Source organism: Equus asinus, chromosome 3 (assembly GCF_041296235.1).
Source record: "Equus asinus isolate D_3611 breed Donkey chromosome 3, EquAss-T2T_v2, whole genome shotgun sequence".
NCBI lineage: Eukaryota > Metazoa > Chordata > Mammalia > Perissodactyla > Equidae > Equus > Equus asinus.
In genome coordinates, this window is record NC_091792.1 from 119,242,252 (window position 1) to 119,267,891 (window position 25,640).

General features: G+C 41.5%; 1 protein-coding gene across 3 annotated transcripts in view; it reads right to left on the reverse strand.

Moving 5' to 3' along the window:
• The window catches only part of EXOC1L (exocyst complex component 1 like), a 37,934-nt gene extending 15,012 nt beyond the window's left edge, over positions 1-22,922 (reverse strand). The window contains exons 1-3 of one of the 3 annotated variants that reach the window (XM_070505827.1): positions 22,817-22,922; positions 11,559-11,671; positions 749-2,552 (exon numbers count right to left, since the gene is read on the reverse strand). In XM_070505827.1, the coding sequence (XP_070361928.1) occupies positions 749-869 (121 nt within the window). In that variant the 5' untranslated portion in view covers positions 870-2,552; positions 11,559-11,671; positions 22,817-22,922. The remainder of the gene's footprint in view (positions 1-748; positions 2,553-11,558; positions 11,672-22,816) is intronic. The other 2 variants (XM_070505828.1, XM_044766701.2) reach the window with 2 other exon arrangements.
• Between the last annotated feature and the right edge of the window lie 2,718 nt (positions 22,923-25,640).

Below are 25,640 nucleotides of genomic sequence, written 5' to 3' on the forward strand. Positions count from 1 at the left end.
TTCTGTCTAAATTCAGCACAAAAACTACAAGTTAGGCAAATCATAACTGATGCGAAAGCCTATTCACACCTTTAGACAATTTTTGTGAATTTTAAAAACATTAGAGAAAATCTTTATTTTAGTTTAATAGTTGAGAGAACATCCCCTTATCCTTAAAATTCCATCTTTGTGAACTAATTTGTGCCATTAAAGTAATGTTTCTGTGAGCATACTGACTATAAGAGAATTTTTAAAAGATCATTTCTCTTTTCAAAATAAACCAGCAGAAGTCTAAGTAAGCCTTCGGAAGAACATCTAAGGTCTTTTTTCTTTCTTGGCATGAAAAGGAAGACTGGTTGGAAATAGAGCTGTACAACTCAGTTCTCCAACGTATTTAAAAATATGCAGAAAGCTCTCTGCTGAATTTTTTAAAATGAGCTTTTACACAATAAAATTGCATGCCATGCAAGTGAATTAAATAAAAGATTGGAGACAAAATAATCAAATCAGGAAAAGTACATACCCAGTTTCATTTCTGAACAAGTAACCAAAATATTCTTGTACAATATTTTTTCCTGTCTTCCATTTTAGCACTTAAAAAAAAATTCTGTAGACTCCAAATTCTTAAACTTAGCATAGTTAAGCTCTGTTGCAAGAGGACACACGTGCTGTTACCGTATAGGAAAATAAAGGCAAAAAATATCCCCCTATCACGCAAGCATCTTAGGGTTATTTACATTTTGAAATGACAACAGAAAGAACAGATTACCTGACACACAGAGATAATACCTGTCCTGGACTGAGAACTCAATTTCAATAAACTCGTACAGATTCTGCGAGAGTGGCTTAAACAGTTTCTTCTCCAAGTCCTCCTTCACCAATGATGACATTTCCTCCAGTTCCACTTGGCCTGATACCTTGGCTCAGCTCACCCTTTCTCGCCTTGTGCTCTCTAGATCTCTTGTTTTGGTTTGCAGCTCCTTGGTGAGTCCTGCCCACCTCCCAGCCCTTACTCTCTTAACTTCTCGTTCCTAGCCAGACCCAGGCTCCCCGAGAGCACTCAGCGCCGTCAGACCCCTCACTGCGGTATCTGCCCTGTGGTAGCAGCAGCAGCAGCAGCAGCAGCCAAAACACAGCAGCAGCACTAGCCCCACCGTCAGTCTTCAGCATCTAGGCTCAAGGAGGCTGCTCTCTGGAGCTCTCCTGTGGTTTGTTGATGGGGAACATATTTATGAACACCAGCAGAGACTTGTGGAGTCCCCTGGTTATTCTAGTCTGGTAGCCTTTCCCCTTTCACATCACTCTGCAGAGGAAGACCACTGCTTCAGCTTGATTCCATTATATAAATCAGCTGTCTGGCTCTATTGATTGGGATCATCTTCCATTAAGAACTTTGCTATCATCGGCAAGAGGAAAAGCATCAGTGCTTGCTCCTGACACTTCCAACAAGTGTCTTTCTCTCCTTTCTTTCCTCTCCCGCAATTCATTCAAACCTTTGCTTCCATGAGAGTCAGCACCAACTCTTGGGTCCAAACTATTTTTAAATGAGCTCCTCCATTTTATTCCTCCATCACAAAGAAAGATTTACTAGGCCCTACTGGGGTAAAGCATTATATTTGTTTCTTGGGAAGGTGAATTTCCTATCATCAAGGAGCTTATAATCTAATAAAGATGAGCATACCAAATAATTATCATAAATGTTTAAAAGTGATAAATGGCACAAAAGGGAAGGGAATATAGAAAAGATATTTGTAGTGGAAAGTATCACAGAACGTGCTATGGGAGAAGATCCGGAGCTTGAAGAATGAGAGAAAAGTATTGAGGTGGGGGAGGAGGAGCATATTCCATGGAAGGAACATTGTGAGCCAAAGCCCTGTGTCAGTAAAGCATAGAGAGTGCTTGGGAGGACAGGAAATAGTCCAGTTTTCCTAAGATGTAGTATTTATGAAGGTAAAAGATAAGCCTGGAAAGATGGATTGGGGCCAGATCATGAAGGGCCTTGAATGCCAGATTAATTCTTTGGAATTTATTTTATAAAAGTAGAGAGCCAATGAAAATTTTGGGACATTTATTCATTCAACAAATATTTTTACAAGGGCTGACTCTGTGCCAGACTCTGATCTAGGAGCTGGGAATATGGCAAGTAGAAAAAATAGGCCAATTCCTTGCTCCTGTGGAGCTTAGTGGGGTAGATGGAAAATAAAGAAATAAACAAAGCAGGGTCATTTAGGGTGTACTCAGCTACAAGTAACAGAATACGTCACATAAAGTTGTAAGTAGGAAAGACTTTCAACAATCTCTCATTATACGAGTCTGCAAGTAGGTGGCCCCAGGGTTGGCTCAGGGCTTAAAGATGAGAGTCCCAAGTGCCGTTCTTCTGATCCTCCATCCTTGATGTTGGCTTTGTGATTTCAGGCTGCTGTTGTTCAGCTCCAAAGACACAAAGAAAGAGAGGATGGTGGTGGTGGTAGCTCTTGAGTTCTCTTTTTGTCAGAAGCAAACTCTTTCTCAGAAACCAGTCAGCAGACTTCTCTTTACATCTTGGTGGCCATAACTGGGTAACATGGCCATCCCTACAAAAACAAGTATTTGTCATTTTTGGTTCCTATCATGGGAAAGGGATTTTCTAACAAGGAAGAAGGGGATGGGAATGACTGTAAGCATTATTAAGTGCCCATAGTGTCTGCCATAGCTGCTCTCAAGAAAAATGAATGGCGTGTCTGTGGCTAGGCTGAATTATGGTGTCCTGGGTGAGACATTTGCATTTCTGAGCCTCAGTTTCCTTATCTGAAGATTGATCTCCAGGGTCTTTTCCTACTTTAATATTCTCCTATTCTGTTTGTGATTCCAGGCGTCTATTAGAATAATTTGGTAAGAGGACCAAAGAACTAGGACTATGCTTTTGGATATGGAAATGGACGAGGAGATGAATATAAGATATATTTGAATAATAAAATCAATAAGTGGTGGTGCCTAATTGGATGTGAAAGGTGGAAGATGGAGTCAATATGACACAACTACTTTCCACTTCCATCTAGGGAAGGAGTAAATGGGCTCACATCACAGGAGGCAGGGTTTCAGAGAAGAAATTATTTACAGCTTTTACACGTGAAAAACCATTTCCTGGATGTTACAGTTTTCACATGGAGAAAAAACTCCTCTGGTATGACAATCAGAGCAATTCATCAACAATATTGTCATTGAAATTTAATTAGATATTTATTTATGTGAATCTTTGCATTATGTTTTTCTTCTCTGCTAGACTGTAAATTTCATGAGGACAGAAATCGGGTTTTTCCTACTGGCTGTATATCCAGGATATGTGGTGTTCAGTGCCTAGCACATCCTAGGCATTCTTGCATTCATTTATTCACTCAATTTACTCATATATATTTACTAAAGGAATAAATGAATCAAAGAATGTCATAATGACTTAAACTATTTTTGTGTGTAGCTGATTATGCAGTTAAGGTATATATCCTCCCAGCTGGAGTGGACAGTTGTTAGTCTTACTAATCATTCATCCTGTATCAATATCTATTTGCTTTTGTTGCCATGAATGCATGGTCTTTAGTTGTGAGAGTCTCAAATGAATTTCTGAAGGAAATACTACGACTTTCTCTGGAAATTCTTAAGAAAAGAGTGGCTGTGCATTCCAGTATGATCATAAGTAACATTGAAATGAGAGGCTCAGTAACTGACACAGTGACCTCTTAGTTCCAAAACGAAATGTTTGCTGAGTGTGTTCAGAAATGATTTGCCTGGGCTGGTCTGGTGGTACAGTGGTTAACTGCACACATTTGCTTCAGCGGCCCAGGATTCACCAGTTCAGATCCCAGGTGCGGACATGGCACTGCTTGGCAAGCCATGCTGAGGTAGGCGTCCCATATATAAAGTAGAGGAAGATGGGCAAGGATGTTAGCTCAGGGCCAGTCTTCCTCAGCAAAAAGAGGAGGATTGGCAGCAGATATTAGCTCAGGGCGAATCTTCCCCCCAAAAAACAAAACAGAAATGATTTGCCAATGGTTTGAATATATATATATATATATATATATATATATATATATATATATTTTTGTAAGGAAGATTCACCTTGAGCTAACATCTGTGCCAGTCTTCCTCTGTTTTGTATGTGGGACACCTCCACAGCATGGCTAGTGAGTGGAGCAGGTCCACACCTGAGATCAGAACCCGTAAACCTGAGCTGCTGAAGCGGAGTACGCAGAACTTTAACCACCCAGCCATGGAGCCGGCCCCCTGAATATTTAATCTGATTGACAATCATAGAGGAAAAGTCATGTTAAAATGCTAGTAAATATCTTCCTTAAGCTTCTAACTGGTTCTATAAGAATGATCTATCAAAACATTTAAGTTATAAAGAATCAAAGGATTCAACCTTAAAACAAGTGCAAATGACAATTCATTAAAAGTAGAAATATGAAAAATCTTTAGAGACCCTAATTTCCTTGCTAATTAGGAGGAATATGGTACTAAACTTTTGGAAACCAACATCAACATTTGGTTTGTTATTTTTAACAAAGCGTTCATTATGATATTTAATAGAGCTATCAAAACATTCTTTCCTCACAGCCAAAGATTATTCTAATCTGTAAAAGTATTTTCTGAAATGCTATAGAATTGTCAAGGGGGATGAGGAGGAAATCATTGAAAAAAATGGCGTTTTTCTGGAAACACTTATTTTTAAAACTTCAACACCCCTCAGATGTTTTTTCTGCAGGGAAGGAACTTTTAATACCTACTGTTTCACTAATGAGGCTCAGCTGGTCCACCATCCTGGGTAAAGTAATGAAGTTTATATCTATGTAGATACAGCCCAGCTGGTGTGCAGAGAGGCAAATTGCTCAGGAGAAAAGACCTCCTTGCATATAAGACTCATAGATTAACTAACCTTTGTGTTAACAGAGGAACTGAAGCCTGAATTCTAAAAGATTCACGACTAGAGGAGTGAACTATAATTTCTAAGTCTATGAACAGGCCAAATATATTTTATTCTTACTAACGTTTTTGCAAAGACTGAGGAACTATTTTTAATTTCCAGTTTTAGGATCTTGCTTAAATCACTTCCCAAACTTGTCTCTGAAAATTTTGCATTCTCTTGCAACCACAGGATTATTTATTTGCCTAAGTAATCTGGGAGTAAGTGTCCTACCTGTCCACAAGTAACAGGATAATAATGTGTGCAAATGATAATATAATTCTCCCTTTTGCACATTCACAAATTATAAGAATGATGGGTTGACACAGAGCTCAGAGCTAAGGCAGTTAATTCGTCCTCTGGAGTTGGCCTAAGTGGAAGGTCGTTGAACCAAAGTTCTGCTCTTCTCAGGGTTGCTCTGTAGGTGCATGAGGAGCTGGTGGTAGACACTGTGAATAGGGACTGGACGCCCGCTCTGTGTCTTCTTCCAGACCCACGTCCCAAAGCCCTTTTGCTTAAGCAAAAGGCTACGGTTGTATATGCCTTCACATCACTAGGTCCCGGAGTGGCCTCCAGGAGAGGATGGAAAACGCTGTTTATCAGCACTAATCAATGGCAGGCTCTTTGTATTGGCTTTCGAAACACAAATTGTTTAGCTTAATCTTCCAACAAAGCTAAGAGGGAGATATATGATTATCTCCATTTTCCGCAGGAGGAAACCGAGGATTCTGTGGACCTCTGATAGCCCTCCTTAAACTCAGCAAGGAGTGGAATGCATTTATGTCCCACATTTATTGCTTCTACCTTTAGTAATGATGTCTTTAGTAACAACATTCACTGTAGCTAAATCTTCTTCATTAATAGAGTCCTGAACTTGATACTTTTTTATGTGTAATTATACACCTGATTGAAAAATGCCAGTTGTGTGTTGTATTTCTTAAACTTTTATCTGTAGGAATCAGGACAATGTTGGCTCTAAAATAATCTTTTTTAAACACACAAAATTCTATTATTGTATCATATCATGTTTTACTTAATCCAGGAAATATTTGTTCTTTAATCCAAGTACTTCCTTGGTAATTCTAGTTTACCAACATTGTGTGTGTGTGTATACGCATGTGAGTGTGTGCAATGGACTGGATGTTTATGTCCCTCCAAATTCTTATGTTTTATCCTAACCCCCAATGTGAAGGTATTAGGAGGTGAGGCCTTTGAGAGGTGATTAGGTGATGAGAGTGGCGCCGTCAGGAATAGGATTAGTGTCCTTATAAAAGAGAGCCTACAGAACTCCCTTGACCCTTCTGCGAGGAGGACACAGGCGAAAGAACCAGGAAACAGGCCATCACCAGACACCAAACCTCCTGGTGCCTTGATCTTGGACTTCCCAGCCTCCAGAGCTATGAGAAATAAATTTTTGCTGTTTAAGCCACCCAGTCGATGGTATTCTGTTATAGTAGACTAAATGGACTAAGATAGTGTGTATGGGGCCTGCCCAGTGGCGCAGCGGTTAAGTTCACACATTCAGCTTCTTGGTGGCCCGGGGTTTGCTGCTTCGGATCCTGGGTGCGGACATGGCACTGCTTGGCAAAAGCCATGCTGTGGCAGGCGTCCCATGTATAAAGTAGAGGAGGATGGGCATAGATGTTAGCTCAGGGCCAGGCCAGTCTTCCTCAGCAAAAAGAGGAAGATTGGCAGTAGTTAGCTCAGGGTTAATCTTCTTTAAAAAAAAACAAAAAAAGATGGTGTGTGTGTATGTGTGCATGCAAACACATTTTGATGATTTAGGATAAACTCCACGTGGATCTACTTTGTGAGATGTTTTTCTCTTGTTCCCATTTTTCTTTTGGTTGTGGATACTCCCTCTCGTCCCATATGTCTGACTGTTGTAAGAATTCTCAGAAAACACAGCACCTTCCCTGAAAGGAAAAGAAATGCAATTCCTTCTTTTTGTGACTGCTCCCCTGACCTTCCAGCGTTCACCGACGACGACTTGCTGAGACGCTCGCTCTCCCAGACTTCAGTTTATCCCTGATGCTGCAGAATGTGTCACAACTGGAAGGCTTCAGCGGTTCACGGTCAGTGCCAGAGTCCTCATTAAGAAAGGGCTTCTCTGACTCAGCCAGAGACAAAGTACATTTCTTGCTAGGAATGTGCTAGTGTCATTTTAAAACATTGGGTACACAGAGGCAGTTTCCTTTCAAAAGTGAAAAAGAATAAATTCTAAGAGTACTCCACGAAAAAATATTCTTTTGACAAAATATATACACAAATTCATTTTCAGGCAAGATTTGGTCTTTTTGTACAATTTAATGAACATTTAAGGAAAGAGGATTTAAAAAAAATCTGTATTTTCTTTGGTATGCTATAGAATAACACCAAGAACAAGTTTTTGTTTGGTTTTATTGGTTTCTGTGGAATATATGATTTGGATTCATAAAGAGGCTACTTCAGTCTCAAAAGATAGTGAAAATAATAAAACCATTCCTATAGAATGGCCTCTTTTGTGGGTGCTAAAATATACAGAGCAGTTAGATGTTTTCTTTTTTTCTTTAAAGATTGGCACCTGAGCTAACAACTGTCGCCAATCTTTCTTTTTTTTCTTCTGCTTTTATCTCCCCAAATCCCCCTGGTGCATAGTTGTATATCTTAGTTGCAGGTCCTTCTAGTTGTGCTATATGGGACGCCACCTCAACGTGGCCTGATGAGCAGTGCCATGTCTGTGCCCTGGATCCGAACCAGCGAAACCCTGAGCCACCTCAGCGGAGTGCACAAACTTAACCATTCGGCCATGGGGCCTGCCCCTGTTAGATGTTTTCAAACAAGTTTTTTTCCTATTTTGGAGATAAGGGGATTTCAAATTAGTTGATGGAGAGAAAGTCACATTGCTCGATATCCAACTAATAATAGCCGATTCTCAACAAGTGCTAATAGTCATATGGTGCCTACTATGTGCCAGGAGCTGTTCTAAGAGCTTTATGGATGTCGGCTTATTTATTCTGTCTGACAATCTTATGAGGTAGGTATTATTGTTATTCAGATTTTACATATGAGTAAACTTTGGTGCACGTTCTCAGTTTTTGCCCAGTGTCACATTGTAGTGGAGCTGGATTTGAATACAGGTGGTCTTTCTCTATAATTTGTACTCTGAACCACTAGGTCATACTACTTTGTTCCAATGTGACCCTGAGTAGTATTTAAAAACTTTGCTATAAAGTTGTAAACATATTTCTTAAGACATTTTAATCTGTAAATAAAGGTACCATTTTCATGTCTCAACCTTTTTTCCAACTGCCTTTTCATTTTTAGACCTTTCAATTCTGCCTGTGCCCACAAAGATGCCAGGAGTTCAGGACTAGTAAGGATGAGCTCCTCTCACAGTAGGTGATTAATAAAACATCTCTTCAATGAAGGAAAATGTGATCTTAAAGAAAGGCCTTACTTTTCCCTTTCCTATACTAACAACCCCAAACGGAACCAGACGTTTTAAGATCAATATACAACATACAAAGGATATCCACTGTTTCTCTTTGCTTGAGACTCTTTCGCTTCTTGTAGAAGAATCCATCTTTTCTGTGAAGAAGTCATTCCATGCGGAAGGGTGGGGCTCCTGCCCCTGCCATTTGCTTGACCACACACAGGCAAGAGCACATGACCCTGGCTAGTCTTAGCTCATGAGAGTCCTCCTTCCCCGGGTCACAGTGACTGGTTCAGGGTTGTGCATAGGATCCAAGCAGGCAAGTGCCTAACTTGTCTCTCAGCTCCAAATCCATCCTTCTTTGCCTTGCTTTGTGATCTTGAAGCTGGGCTCTGTAAACATTTCTCCTTTACCTGCTGGTGGAATGTTAAACCCCATCTATAGAGAGGGATGGAGCGACCCTGCAAGGCAATAGCAGCAGGAAGATACTTCCCTCCCAGGTTCTGGTCCTCCACTATTATCATTCTTTAGGGTGGGAGGCTCACAGCTGCACAGGAGAATTGTACTGTACCCTCAGGCCATGCTCTCCCCATCGGCAGCCATCCATACCCTCTGGCAACAGTTGACTGCTTCTACAGACCAGTTGCAACCTGTCTACCCTCTCCCATGATGGTAAACTGCTTCTCTTGGCTGGTCCTGGCTGGTGCCCTATGGCAAGTTTCTTTACCACCAGCAGGCTTCTGGTACCTGTGTTAGCCATGCCCTCTTCAAAGAGGCCTGAATCTCATCCTTGATGGGGAGGGGGATCCTTTCATCCTTAGTCTTTTATTGTTCACTCATCTTTAGTCTAAAGTTAGTACCTGCTGTTTTGTTCCCTGTTTAAATAATCAGTGTGGTTTCTGTCTCCAGACTGATAGAAAGGTCTCTGAAATTTTACGTAGAGATTTTGGAAAAAAAAAGGATGGTTTCTCTCTCCTTACTGGATCAAGAGCTGTAAATACAAGGTAAGCTGGAGCTGCTGGAGGCCATTGTTCCCAAACACAGAGAGGCTATTTTCAGTTAAAAAAAAAAGATGAGGTCATGAATAGAGATAAATAGATGTGAGAGACAAATGAAGATGGAGAGAATTCTGATGACAGCATTTGGCCCCTTAGATCCAACCATGCCAGAAGATGGTCTTCTGGTCCTATGACCAATAAATTCCCTATTTTTCCTTAAGCTGGATTTCCGTCTCTTAAAACTGAAAGAACGCTAATTATGATATGAAGTAGTTTTGCCGCAAAAGAAGTAACCACTCTCATTTACTTTTCATTTTTAGTTTTAGTACTATCTTTAATTTTAAAGGGATCACTTACTTATTTGACTTTTATTCACGATCTCCTGGAAGGCAACCTCTGCAGGCTGTCTGCTGTCAGCCCTCCTTCACTGAAGGGGGATTGCGGTGACACACTGCAGTGTCCACCACAGGGGTGCCTAACTTAGTCTGAGAAATCAGAAGAGGCCTTGCTGAGGAGATATGTTAACCTGATCGTTCAACAAACATTTACTGAGTCCCTCGATATTATGTACAAAGTACTGTGGTGGGTGGTAGGGATACAAAACTCAATAAACTCCCCTACATTTAAGGAGATTGTATTAACTATGTGCTTTATTTTCTGTATTCTGATGCTTTGATGTCTGGGGCCTTGCTTATCCTGGAGGGGTCACGCCCCTATCACCTTCCTAACTGGGCTCTCATACTCTGCGCCACCTGCCATAATCACCCCAGGGCCAAGGACCCGACATCTAGGGACAGCCCCTGAGCCCCAGAGTCCACTGAAATCAATCTAACTAGCCTAAGCTTTCTCACCCTGCCTTGCTCATTCCTTCCGGTGGAAACCACAATAATGACTCTTGCCCGTGATTTCCCACTCTCCCTCTGCCTCCTGACAGACCCCAATGCTTCCTCATTTGGTTCCCGGTGGTGTGGCATGCCCCCTCCCGTTGGGATCTGTGAATCTGACAAGCCATCTTTTCAAAGGCAATTGTCTCCTGATCTGTTGGCCTTACCGAACCTCCAATTTTCTATTTCTACATTACATTTTAAAACAGAGACAATGTCAGGGAAACTTTGAAATGTTTTTCTCGTCCCCACTAATCTAAAGCTCCTTGAAATCAGAGGCCACACCCACCTTATTCACCATTGTATCCCCCTCATTAACTCTCAGTTACTATCATAATTGTCCTACACGGATTTCCAATCATTGTTCATCTACTATTGCTTTATTCATTCCTTCTTTCTGATTTCTACCAAATCCGCTCTACCTCAGGTCGTATGACAGCTAACTAGGCTCACTTTTCTTGTCACTCCCTTCATCTTTCCTTCCTTCAGGTTCTTGTTCAGGGTCAGTTCAAATGGCACCAGATGCAAAGCCTCTCCTGACCATCTCAACCAGGCGTAGGCCTTCTAGTTCTTTAACTGCCACACTGATTTGTTTCCCACTTTAATTGCACACTCTACCTCTTGTTCTAGTTGTCTGGGCCCTTGTTTTATCTCTCTACCAGATTGTAAGCCTCTTGAAGAAAATAACTGTATTTTAGACATCCCTATATTCTTAGCTTCTAGCACAACGTCTGGTAGGAGGTGTTCCACAATCGTTTGTTGAATGCATAGAAAAATACTGGATTCTATACTCCTTCAGTGCAGGAATCATGTTTAACTTTTCGTTGTATGTCCTGAAATGTCTATCACAAGATCTTGCCTGTAGATGATCTATAAATATTTAGTGAATTGAGTAAGCCTATGAAGTAGGTGGAATAAGTTGTCTTAATAATCCCATTTGACAGATAAAGAAATTGAGGCTCAGAAAAGTTAATGTTTTTCCTAAGGTCACCAGGGTAGAATGAAGTAGTATAGCTGGATTAGAACCCAGATACTTTGCCACCTACTCCGGAGTATTTCCTGCTACCCATCATCACAGTAATAGCTGGCCTAACTGTGTGATTCTTAAGTGCGAGGAAGATAAGAATGTCATTGAGAAGTCTCTCACTAGGCAAGGTCTTGTTCTCTATTATATATGTTGTTGTGGACTGAATGTTTATATCCCCCCTAAGTTCATATGTTAAATCCTAACCCCAAGTGTGATGGTATTAGGAGGTGGGGCCTTTGGGAGGTAATTAGATCATGAGGGTAGGGCCCCCATGATGGGATTAGGGTCCTTGTAAGAAGAGGATAGAGAGTTAGCTCACTCTCTTTCCTCCAATTGAGGATACAAAGAGCAGTCAGCAGTCTGCAACCCAGAAGAAGGCTCTCATCCTCTGACCAGGCGGGCACCCTGCTCTCAGAATTCCAGCCTCTAGAACTGTGAGAAAGAAATGTTTGTTGATAAGCCACTTAGTTTATGGTATTTTGTTTTAACAGCACAAACTGACAAAGACATGTTTTTGAAACCCTCTTGATTTTCATAAGATTAGAAATGCATCATGACCTTTATTGACAATAGATACTTGGATATGTCTCCAGTATTGATTTAATAAAAGGTGAGCATTTAGAATATCATTGCTGCCTAAGATGAGGAATTGGCAGGTATGAGTATTTAGCCTTATTTTTTTGAAAATGACACATCGTAAGTTGATCTGAATCTCTTTGATTTCCCAGAATTTTTACTGGCTGGGTTTATTCCACACACACCTCCCCCCTACCTTGGCAATATCTCATGAGCTATTGATAAAGTTCTAATGCAAACCCAAGTGCCAGGATTAACCATAAAAGTGCGTATTCATCAGGGTCTAGTCAAGATGCAGGAAACACAACTGTTACTTTGACAGAGAAAATACAAAGAATTGTTGACTAGGTATAAAGAATCTTTAACTGAAAACGTAAAAGCAGCATTCTGTGTCATGGATGTGGCAATTGCAGGAAGCAACCACCATGCCCTGGGACGGGGAAAACAAAGGAAAGAGCTTGAAATGATAAAGACTTAGAAACTTAGAGAAGAGGCCCCATGAAGCCAAAAGTCAGGTCTCTGAGGAGGGATACTGTTCTTGAAAGATATACCAGGGATTGTTCTTAATTAGGTATGGTAAAACACGCAGACACAGAAATGATTTTCATGAAGGAAGAAGTTTATACTCACAGATCTCTGGAAAGAGGAGGCCCAGCATTCCATGCAGGAACACATGGGGAAGCACAGGGTGACTCAGGAAGCAGAAGGAGGAGGAAAAAGCATGGGTATAAGCCTTTATTGTGATCTCCTTAGGAAAGGCAAGGCAGGGCATATCAACCAGTGAAAGATTAGGTAGTTCAAATAATTTCTGCAGTCTCTGGGCTATAGAAGTGGTCCCTAGCTATCCAGTACCTGGCCCTGGAATGAATTAGGGCAGGGGGAATATTGGCTTGGCGTGTGTGAGTTTGATAAAAGAGGTGGTTGGGGTACAGGCTCTGAATTGACTGGTTTGCATATAAGGGCATGCCCCTGGGCAAGGTTTTTGCTATCTCTAGAAATTAGCTACCCCCTGGGAGGGGCAATCCCTCAGGGTCTGCAAGGTCCCCACAATGTCAAAGCATCATAAAATATAGAAAATAAAAATCATGGTTAATATAGCTCAGCTCAGTTTCTGAGTTCTGAGGGCTGCCAGCTACTTTCTTCCCACAAACTAAACTTCCTCCCTCCTCCAGGATCAGAGCAGGCAGCTAACATCTAGCTTTCCAAGGGGAGGGAATTTCTGACCCTAATCACTGAACATAAGGGCAATCCAAAGATTCCACACTAGAAGTGATGACCTAGATATTCCAGGTGTCCTAGAAGAATATACATATCCACCTCCTCACCTCACTGAAAGACCTTCTCTTCTAGGCTCTAGGTTCATTAACAAACATCAAATATCTGCTGATAGCAGAGATGTTAAACTGCTTTTTAAACTGGAGAGAAATGTAGAGGCGCGTGATGAGCATTATTACGGTTATCTTCTACCTCTTCTGCGCCTCCTGCTCTATGCCCCCGCTCCCCATTGCCAGAACTCAGGAGATTGCAGGAAAAAAAATCTTCATCCACAATAATTGCCAGCTGAGTTTGTGAAAGGATATGTTTAATTTGTAAAAGTTATATTTCTCCAAAATGTAAGCTTTTATGACATGAGTTGGGTAGAAAATAGAGCCCAAGACAAAGTGTTCATGCAAATGTTTAATTGGGGAGTGCAATCCCAGGACAGCAAGAGCGAGGCGGAAAGGAATGGGAGGCAGAGAGGGAGGTGGAACACTCCTGCACTGGTCACAGCTTCAAAAGAAAACACAGCTGGCACTTTGGGCACACAGGATGCCTCCAGATAGGCTATACGGAACCATTGCATGTTGAAGCAGCGCATTGTGAGAAAGAAATGAAATGAATTTATCTGTTGGTTCCTTCCTGTCTTCTGACTTTTACTGGTCAAAGTGTGCCCCATTCATGTTGTGTTATTTGACACCTTTGGACAACTGATGGGGAATCCGTATCCCATGCTTCACAGCACAGAACATCTGTGGGTCTGTAAGACTGGACTTCGTGTTGGAGCTGTCATAGCTGCTGCCATGCTGGGTACGATGGAGGTCATGCCAGCCTCCAAGCTTCCCTCTTGGAAGGAGGAGAACTTCAACAGTGTTAGGAGGAGAGGCAACAGTGGCAGTGGCCAGAGCTTTCCACTGAGCAAGCGGAAAGGGGCAAAGGGCTAATGTGAGGATGTGCATAAATTGGATCTGACATAGATAGTAATGGACGAGGTGGAAATCAGAGATTGGAAATATTTGTAAATATAAATGAAAGTAATTGGAGAAATGGAAAGTTCCAGAAGGATATGTCTGGCATATGGATTTGTAGAGCATGGGAGACAGAGGCCTTTGTCAACACATGGAACTAGAGTGTGTGTGTGGCGGGGGCAGCCCTGGCTCAGGAGGCAGGAGACCTGGCTCCAGCTCCCTGTCTTCTCTTAGCTATAGCATCATCTTGGATTAGTGTCTTCATCTTTCTGAGCCTCTGTTGTCTTATTGAAGAAATGGGAGAGAATTAAAGCTGACTTTTTTCAGTTCTAAGATATACGTTTCAGAGAGACAATTTCGCAGGAGTAATCTACATGTACAGTCTTTTCAAATTTCCCTATATAAAAATGAGAAATTAGGGGCCAGCTCCGTGGCCGAGTGGTTAAGTTTGAGCGCTCCACTTCAGCGGCCCAGGGTTTTGCCAGTTTGGATCCTGGGCACGGACATGGCACTGCTCATCAGGCCATGTGGAGGCGGCGTCCCACAGAGCAGAGCCAGAAAGAACTACAACTAGAATATACAACTATGTACTGGGGGGCTTTGGGGAGAAGAAGAAGAAGAAGAAGAAGAAGAAAAGGAAGATTGGCAACAGATGTCAGCTCATGCGCCAATCTTTAAAAAAATTTTAAAAAATAAAAATGAGAAATTATAGTCAAGAGCATTATCAGACAGAAACTCATTTTTTAACTAGTGGGTCTGAAAATGAGCTACTGCACTGGGAAGTCAGCCAATCTGAATTCTAGGCCTGGATGTGTCAGCAGCCAGCAGCCAGCAGCCAGCAGCCACATGTAACGTTTACCTCTGGGCTTCAGCAAAGCTCAAGCTCTGGACTCCAATCCCCTTGGCTGGAGTCCCACTGTTAGCACTGACCAGCTGTGTTGTCTTGAGCATGTTGCTTGATCTCTCTGATTCTTTTTCTTTATCTGTACTATGGGGTCATAACAGCACCTGTCCGGTGGGGCTGCTGTGGGTACATGTACATCAAATGCCTGATGTAAGTGTGCACTCAAGTGTTCATTAGTATTTCCTTAATTGTAAAAAGAGGTAGACTAGGACTCATTTCAGCTCCAACATCCCATGATTCCATCCTCTGATTCATTACTTATTACAAATGCTTAAGGAGCATTTATTATCTATGTAGTCCTGTGCTACCTGTCCTCGGGAAGCATACAACCTGGTTGAGACAGCCACATAAGGTTAGAAACCATACACAGTAATCTACACTGTTGTGACAAGAAGTGATATCTTAAAAGCATAATAAATCTTCTTTAGAGTTCTAAGATTGTTGACTTACCAAGCACATTATTCTGGGAAAAGGCCCTTTGTCAGTGTTGGAGGATATGCTTACAACAGGTCCTTACAGTTCTTTAAAAAATTATTTTGCAGATGTCTATTAGTATATTAGTATATGTTCAACTGATAACTATTGGAGTATTGTTGGAAGAAGTGTCCACATTGGGTTTAGTCCTAAAGTCTGAAGCATGGTAAATTATATATCATTGCTTAGTCTAAGTACTCTTTAAAATTAATAGTAAACTGGTGACTTGAGTTGAATTGAAATGGAAATACTTTCTGTTGCCATAAATGTTACCATGGTTAGGATTTTAAACTCACTACAAAATACTCTACCCAAGAAATAAAGGAGCATGTCTTACTCACCAACAGCAAAGACTCGCCAACCATTAGGGAATCCTACATTCAAAAATCCCATCCGATTTGAATTACTAACACAGAGAAGAGAACTAGGAAAAGTGTGTTACTTCAAAAGTGTGTTTGGATTAGAAAAGAGTTCATTTTTAACAAATAATGCTCGGCAAAATAGAAAAATTTGTAGTATTATTAGGCATTTAATAAAACATGAAGAAAAGTAATTTAAGAAGGCTTAAGGCAGGACTCCCAGAAGTTTATTTTAGGATGCTCAGGAAGATGCTATTATAGGATGCAATGTGTTGTGGTGGTCAGAGCTGAAATCGGAGTTAGAACATGTTGGTCCAGAATGCTCCTTCATCTGTTACTTACCGTGTGGGGCTACCTCGGCCAAGGGTTCTACCCTTTCCACGATTTGGTTATCTATAAAGTTGAGGCACTTAAACAAATCATTTCAAATCGATTATGATAATTTAGTGTCATCAAAATTTTACATGCACATCATTTAAAGCAAAAAATCATTTTACACGCTGGTTTGAAAAACAGCATCCCTTCCCTACCATTTTCCCATCCTCGGAGGAAAACACTTCCAACTCTTAGAGCTGTGATTTTTAGTATTTGCCTCTGTATTTCTAAGTTATATGTTTAAATTGCTAGTTTTAAAAATTGTGGTAAAATAGATATAACATAAGACTTACCATTTTGACCATTTTAAGTGTACAGTGAAGTGGAAATAAGTAAATTCACATTGTTGTGCAGTCGTCACTGCTAGCCATCTCCAGAATTTTTCACCATCCCAAACTGAATCTCTGTACTCATTAATCAATAACTCTCTATTACCTCCTACCCCCAGGCCTTGGTAACCTCTATTTTGCTTCCTGTCTGTATGTATTTGATTACTCTAGGTATTTCATATAAGCAGAGTCATACAATATTTGCCTTTTTGTGTCTGGCTTACTTCACTTAGCACAATGTCCTCAAGCTTCATCCATATTGTAGCATGTGTCGGAATTTCCTTCCTTTTTAAGGCTGAATAATCTTCCATTGTATGTATATACCACATTTTGTGTGCCCATTCATTTGTCAATGTACATTTGGGTTGCTTCTACTTTTTGGCTATTGTGAATAAAGTTGCTATGAACTTGGGTATACAAATATCTGCTTGAGTCCCTGCTTTCAATTCTTTCAGGTATATATCCAGAAGTGGAATTGCTGGATCATACAGTAACTCTCTGTTTAATTTTTTGAGGACCTGCGACACTGTTTTTCATAGTGGCTCTACCATTTTACATTCCCACCAGCAGTGTACACAGGGGCCCGTATTTATTTTAAAAAATTTTATTGAGATTACAATAGTTTACAACCTTGTGAAATTTCAGTTGTACATTATTGCTTGTCAGCCGTGTTGTAGGTGCACCACTTCACCCTTTGTGCCCACCCCCCACCCCCCCTTTCTCCAGTAGCCACTAATCTGTTCTCTTTGTCTACATGTTTAACTTCCACGTATGAGTGGAGTCATACAGAGATTGTCTTTCTCTATCTGACTTATTTCACTGAACATAATTCCTTCAAGGTCCATCCATGTTGTTGTGAATGGGATGATTTTATTCTTTGTTATGGCTGAGTAGTATTCCATTGTATATATATACCATATCTTCTTTATCCAATCATCAGTTGATGGCCACTTAGGTTGCTTCCATGTCTTGGCTATTTTAAAAATGCTGCAATGAATATAGGGATGCATGGGACTTTTGGAATTGCTGATTTCAAGTTCTTTGGATAGATAAGGGGCCCATTTTTTAATTGAATTGTTTGTTTTCTTATTGAGTTTTACTAGTTTCTGTATATTTTGGATAACACTTCTTTATCAGATGTGTCTTTTGTAAACATTTTCTCCTACAGTATGTGGCTTGTCTTCTCATTCTCTTCATATTGTCTTTCACAGAGCAGAAGTTTTTAATTTTAATGAAGTTCAGCTTATCAATTCTTTCTTTCGTGGATTGTGTCTTCGGTGTTGTATCTAAAAAAAGGCATTGCCCTACTCAAGGTCATCTAGGTTTTCTCCTATGATGTCTTCTGGGAGTTTTATAGTTTTGTGTTTTACATTTAGGCCTATGATCCATTTTGAGTTAATTTTTGTGGGGTGTAAGGTCTGTGTCTAGATTCATTTTTTTTGCAGGTGAGTGTCCAGTTGTTCCAGCTCTATTTGTTGAGTGCCTTAAATAACTATGACTAAGGTGCTCAGACAGATAGGAAGAGATATTTTACCCATAAAAGAAAAAAGAACAAGACACTATCTGACTTCAAGACCTACCGTAAAGTTATGGTAACCAAGGCAGTGTGGTATTGGTGAAAGAATAAACAAATAGATCAACGAAACAGAGTGCAGAGCCCAGAAATAGACCCCCATCAACAGTCAGTTTCAGTATTTTAATGTTTAAAATCACATTTCTTTCAACAAATAATAACCAAAGGAATGTATCATTTCAAAATGCTGTGTTTGTTCAAAATACTTTCATGCCTATCCCATGATTATACTAATTACATGTGGCATGTTCAGATAAAGAAACTGAGGCATGAAAGCCCAGTCAAATAACCTCCTTAAGTATATAGAATTAACGAGAATCTTTTTGGGATCAGGAAAATCATAGTTTTCTCCTTCATCCGTCTCCTCATCACTTGGTGGTGATAAGGATGTATCTACCCTAGACAGGAGTCTAGGAGGAGATTTAGGGGCAGAACTGTTAGGTTTTGTAACTACTATTTCCTGAGCATCTACTAAGAGCCTGACTATGTGCAAATGCTTTCCATGCTTTGTTTCATTAATCTTCCTAACGATCCTCTGTCTTTACACTTAGGAAAACTGTGACCCAGACAGGTTAAGAAACTTGCCGAAGTGCACACAATTTATAAATGCAGAAACTGGGTTTGGAACCCAGGTCTCTGATGTGAAAGCTCAGGCTCTTTCCTCATACAGCTTCCTTTTGGGCATAGGTTAGGAGCTTAGCCTCGTGGTGAAATCGAGGGAAACAGGCTATTACAATACTGTGTGGTATGGGCTGTGGTGGGGTTACGGAGTGATGTCATGAGAGCCTGTGGGAGGGGAGTCTCAGAAGCCACCTGGAGGAAATCATCTAATCAGAGACGTGATGGAACAGCAGGAGCTAGCCAGGGAAGAGAGGGCCAAAGAGGATTCCAGGCTGAGTGATCAGAGAGACCTGCCTGTACCTAGGGGAAATCAGAGTAATTTAAGTGCCATGGGAAGGAGGTGTAGCAGGAAATGGAGAGGTGGGGAGGGTAAAAACAGGTGAGGCTAAAGAAGAAAGTGAGGGAGGGAGGCCAACTAGAAAGAGACTTTAAAATCTAATGAGGGACTTAGGAGTTTATCCTCAGGCCAATGGGGAATCATTTAAGAATTGCTAGCAAGGGAGTGATATATGTACAAATTTTCATTTTATAAAGATCATTTTGGTTGCTGCGCTGAGAATGGATTTGAGAGGGGCTGGCATGGAGGAGGAGTTAGGAATGATTCTCAGATCTTTGTCTTCTCTAAGCAGACAAGGTGGTGCTATTCACTGAGACAGGGAACAGCCTCAGAAAAAACGTCTATTACAGTATCTGGAAGAGCGATCTGATTAATTAGAGCTGATTTTGCACAAGAAAGTCAGTGTATGTTTACAATGAACTGGATAGACCCTGTGTTCACGATCATTGTGTATATTAGGTTCTGAATCAGCTTAAACATTTAGAGATTTGGGTATCCTCGTACTCATCCCTGTATACTTCCCTAGTTGAAAAAAAAAATCTTGATTATGTATGTAACTTTAAAAAAAAATTAAATTGAGGGGCCGGCTCTGTGGCCAAATGGTTAAGTTTTCGAGCTCTGCTTCGGGAGACCAGGGTTTTGCTGGTTAAGATCCTGGGCATGGACATGGCACCGCTCATCAAGCCATGCTGAGGTGGCGTCCCACATAGCAGAATTAGAAGGACCTACAACTGGAATATACAACTATGTACTGGGGGGCTTCGAGGAGAAGAAGGAGGAGGAGGAGGAGGAAGAGGAAGAAGAAAAGATTGGTAATAATGCTAGCTCAGGTGCCAATCTTTAAAAGAAAAAAGAAACTGAATTATGCAAGCAACAGTGACTTTCATAGATTTACTGTTTTAGATGAATTTCCTTATAAAAAGGAAATATCAACACGAGATTTTAAAAATATGTATTTATAGTATCAGATTTACAATTTTTCTAGGTACTGATAATTACTTAAAATGTACAAATCTGAAGGAGTAGTGAAATTTACACAATACATCTTTTCAAAAGGGGTGTGGCTACATGATAAAGAAAATGTTGCCTAATGTAATATACTTGCTTATTGATTCCTTCTTCCAATATTTATGATCTTTAGGAAATGTTACTGTTGGTTGTTCTGGGCATTCTGTAGATTATACAATATTAAAAATAATAAAATGATAGAGCTGGAAAAAACTTTTAGATAATTCAGTTCTTTCATTTTACAGTTGGGGAAACTGGGCATCAGAAAGTCCCTTCTAGTCAGTCACTACTGTGTCCTTGGACACTGCATACTATTACAAGAAAGGAAACTGGCAACTTCAGTCTTCATGTCTTATCAATGCAATGAAAAGTGGAAAATAATATAGTTTCATAGAGAGGACTTGTCTTCTCTCTTAAACACATCATTGGGTCTTAATGTTTGTTTTTAGATGGAACAAAACATCTCTACAGTTGGTTTAGGAAAGCAATAACATCAATTAACTTCTCATTAATGGTGCCAATAGCATATCTGTACATAAGACATTGGTTTGAAGAATACTAAAGTGGAAACCAATTAATAAAGGTCATAGTGTATAAATGAAATTGTTACCATTAAACATTTGTAGAGCTTAGAGTGTTTACAAAATAGCTGTCATTTGCATGACCACAATTTCCACACTTTCTAATAGTTAAATTTCTTGTTGAAAGTTGATAAAATATAAAGCACTTCTAAGAGCTACGTATTTCATACACATTTAACAACACTGTACATCCTAAACGGCCTTTACTACTGTTACAGCAAAAGAGAATAATTTATATTTTTAGCCTGAGTAAAATAAAGTAGGTGAAAAAGTTTATTCAAATAATCTTGCCTGATAAAACATATGGTTTCTAACATGTTCAGTGATTGATTTGAGACAACATAAAACTTACAAATTAAATACTTAATTCTTCATTATTGGAAATAATAAAGCACTATAGACATTCCTTAATAAAGGCAACGTAATATTTAGTGTATCAGACACATCATACACAGTATAGGTTATAATCTGTGTGTGAGATAACAGAAAATATATATATTGGTCTCTGCCCCTGGTTGCTGACACAGAGCTCCTAAAACCCTTGTAAATTCCCAAGAGATAAGAGCACTAGAAGCATCTTTTGTTCTATCACAGGGACTCTGGGTGGGCGCCTGGATGAGGGCTGGTCACCAAAAAGACAAAGCCATGATTAGAAGCTTGGAATTTTCAGGCCTGCCCCTCGCTTCTCCAGAGAGGGGAGAGGGGCTGGAAATGGACTTAACAATTGCTCATGCCTACGTGAGGAAGCCTCTATAAAAATCCCAATAGCATGGGGTTCAGAGAACTTCCAGCTGGAGAACACATCCACATCCTGGGAGGGTGACACACCCTAACTCCCTGGGGAGAGAAGCTTCTGTGGTCGGCACCCTCCCAGACCTCACCATAAGTAGCTCTTCATCTGGCTACTCATCTGTATCCTTTATCACATCCTCTAATAAACTGGAAGATGTAAGTAAGTTTTTCCCTGAGTTCTGTGAGCTGTTCTAGCAAATACTCGAATCCAAGGGGAATGCCGTGGGAACCTCCAATTTGTAGCCAAATCAGACAGACGTTGTAGGTATCCTGGGGACCTACTACTTCAGTGGCATATGAGGTAGGGTGGGAGCAGTCTTGCAGGACTGAGCCCCTAACCTGTGGGATCTAACACTATCTCCAGATAGATAGCGTCAGAATTGAGTTAATTTGCAGGACACCCAGGTGGTGTCGCAGAAAATTGTTCCATGTGGGGAAAACCCTGCATACATTTGGTGACCACAAGTAAAGTGTTTTGTGTATGTAGTAAAAGAGAAGCACGGGAGAGAGACACAGGAGGAGAACCACAGGTTTTTCCAATTCACTGTTTCTCTCTTAGGCCCTTCACACTTGAGAGGCTTCCAGAAGACAATGTAACTCTTCATAAACCTTTACACTTGTTACTCTTTTTTTCTCCAAGAAAAAATAAAAAGGCAACCTCCTTTTACATTTGCATTTTCTCTCAGCTGTGCATATTGCCATCGACATGCCATATATTTCTGGCATAATTCCATTTTGAGACCTTTCTAGTGGAACGAACCTGTAAAAACTGCAGAAGACCAGTTCATTACGTGGCTTGCTGCGTGATAGCATTCTAAGTACTAAAAAAATAACTAAAGCGTATTTAAGTTCGTTTCACAAGAAATTTAAAACAAAAGGGACTAGTGGTTAAGTTGCTCCACCAAAACGGCAATAACTTACAAATCAGCCTGGTAAGAGAATTTCCAGGGCCCTTTGAGCCATCAGCCAAAGGAGAGACGTTAGCTTTCACCGCCCAGGTCCCTAAAGTTCTGCTTATGGCTTTTCTCCCCTGTCCTTTCAGTTTTCTCCATGACAGCCCAGATGCAAGTCACACGCTTTCCTTGTAAGTGCGTTTGACTCGGGGCGGGGTCCGCGGTCCAGGTCCTACTTTGGCTGGAGGGGGGAATCCACGCCGAGCGCAGCCCTAGGGTGTGTCCTAGATCCAGACCCGGGGCGCCTGGCGGGGTCGAGCGACAGGAAAGCAGCGTCTGCGTACATTACAGCGCTTCTCAAACTTGCACCCAAGGGCACCTCCCTGCCGGTGGCCACCCTGAGGGTCTCCCTCATCCCCGCTAAGTTTAGAGTCATGTATTATTTTAAGAACGAATGTAAACGTTACATCAACCTCCACAGCTTATCTTGATTAGTTTCAACATAAAAATAGAAGCTCAAATTCCCCCACCTCCACGCACTCATTTTCCGTTCCGGCTGCACAGCCAGGCTTGCGCCCCGCTCCCCGTCCTGCGCTCACTGCGAGGGCAACTGTGGGGAAGGCTCCCGTCTCCAGCAATCCAGAGTAGAGAAAACCGAAGGCTCCTTCAGCCCGAGAGGCGGGGCCAGAGGCGTGTCCTCCCGGGACCCCGCCCTCCCTCCCGCCAACTCCGAGGAGGTAGTGGCGCCCGCGAAGTCCCTGGGAGGGCGGCTCCGGGCGGATGGCATGCTGGCGCACGTCTGCGAACTGAGCCTGTGGATGGCAAGGTGACAGCCGCCCAGGTGGCGCCCGCAGCGGCCAGGCCGCGTCCCCCACGGCGCCTACCCTTGGGGCGCTGGTTCCGAAAACGAGCCGGACCTCGGGGCTCCTGAACCAGCCTTGCAGCGAAGCCCGCCCCCTCCTCGAATTTGCAGGCATTCCTTTGGGAGGAAAATCGCTGCCTTCCCTCTCCTGGGAGCCGTGTCTAGTCGCCGCTGACCCATCCTACCTTCTTTAGACAGCTATGAGTAAGAGATGTCGATTTGGTGTCCAGAACTAGGAGACACAACCCGAAGAAGAGTCTACGTTTTCTGTATTTGCCTCTGGAGAATGCAAGAATCAGAGGATTGGCTCCTGGGACTTGGATTTTTAACTGTCGCTCCAAGTATGGGGTGTAACTTTTTGGGAATTCTGTTGATTGAGGAAGCTTAGGTGAGAGTATAGCCTGCCAACAGCTCACAGCTGCACTTTCTCTCAAGAATTGCCGTTGCTGATGGAAGCTGCCCCGCCGGGAAACGCCCGGGAGGTTACACCCAAAGGCTGTTAGGTGTGGCCTGCAGCTGACGGATGGCTGCTATGAGGGTACCTCCCTGCCTTAAAGGGGAACACGCTGCAGTGTCGTTCATGCCCTACAGCTATGTGTGCGATCAGGCTGGAGTGGACTGCAGCTGGACCCTCATCAATATGCCTTGCTTCTTCCCTTTCCCTCTCCTCATCCCTCACTTCCTTAGGGTTTTCACCTAAGAGCCTCAAATCGCTTGCACAAGAATGCTCAACTCAGGCTCTGCTTCCGTGAAACCCACCCTGACACAGCTACTCTGCTGTACTGGGTTGTGAAGTATTCAGGGTTTTGTTCTTTACTCACCAGAGAGATTTCTTTTGATGGAAAGATAGACAACCCACTGGTTTCAAATATATATCAGATGACATTCTCTTCTGATTAACACAATGAAATATATTAGGGAAGCTATGCTGATAAATTACTGCTTTATTTGTGTAAAGGAAATGATAGCATGGCGTCCCTAAGATGGTGTTTGGCCAAGAAAACTCTCTTCCTACCAGGGATGCAGATAACCAGAGTGGGTGATAGATAAGTATTTGATCATTGATTTCTTGATTGATGAAACTGGTTATGAGAAGGAAGCATATTAATACTGTTTTTAACAGCTTTATGGAGGTATAATTGACATGGTGGAAGGGTACAGTTAAATAAGTTGATATATATGTATATGTGATGTATATATATCATCTAAACCATCACCACAATCAAGATAATGAAAATATCCATCACTCCCGAAAGTTTCCTCAGCCCTTTCTAACCCATCCTGGCCCCTAGCAACTACTGATCTGCTTTTTGTTATAGTAACATAAGATTGAAAAAGACCTTAGAGATCATGAGCTTCAGTCACCAAGTAGTTGAGTATTCCTGAGCACAAGGCACGTGGGGATCTCTGTGGGATAACAGCAGGATGGAAGTTGAAGTAACTGAGGCCAGGCTGCCCTCTACTTATGGGAAAGGAGGTGGGTACAAAGCTGGACTCTGACGACAACTTCAGCATCCAAGGCACAGATTCCATAGTGTGTGGCAAATTCAGATGAGGTTCAGGCAAACTTGGGGATTGGGGCAGTCCAGGATTTTGTTACAGGTTAAAGGAGGCCCGAGGGAATGATGTCAGCCTTGAGATGCACAACCAAAATAAAAACATACAAATGAAACTCACACCAAAGCCCAGAACTCCAAGGCTGGCCCTGGAAAGGGAATCTCCTGGTGATTTCTATCCTTCAAGCGCACTATCCCCTTGGTTCTCTTCTTGGTCACTGTTGACTATGGGAGACCCACCTTCCCATTTTAACCCTTTGGCTCAAGTTTGCTACCTTGCAGTCCAGCTCAGGCGTGGTTAGAATGTTCTGAGGCCCTGCTGTTGGTTCCGGCAAAAGCAACAGAGAGAGAACACGGTGAGAACCATAGTTTTAGATAACCTGGCATCTAAAACATAGTTTTCTCATCTTTGATTTATGGTCCTCCTCAGCTTCTATACTGTCTCCCATGCCTGGAAATCTCCTTCAGTGACTCCTCGAAGTCCAGGGCAAACCCAGTTCACAGCTCCTCTCTCCTCTCACTTCTTTCCTCCTTTCTGGAGAATTCTTAGGGCACAGCAATTGATGGTTAGCTTCGTAATCTAGCCCTTGATCTCAGTGGTCTACATCTCAGTGGCCCACACCATCACTGTCCAGTAGAAATATAATGCAAGCCACAAATGTGAGCCATATATAATTAAAACATTCCTAGTAGCTGTATTAAAAAAAGGGGGGAGGGAGAAACGGGTGAAATAATTTTTAATAATATATTTTCAACCTAGGATCTCCAAAATATCATTTCAACAAGTAATCTATATAAAAATAATTAATGAGATATTTTACATTCTGTTTTACGTTGTCTTCAAAATCCAGTGGATATTTTGCACTTACAGTGCATCTCAATTTGTACTAGCTGTATTTACATACAGTGCAAATCTAGATATAGCATTATGGTCTG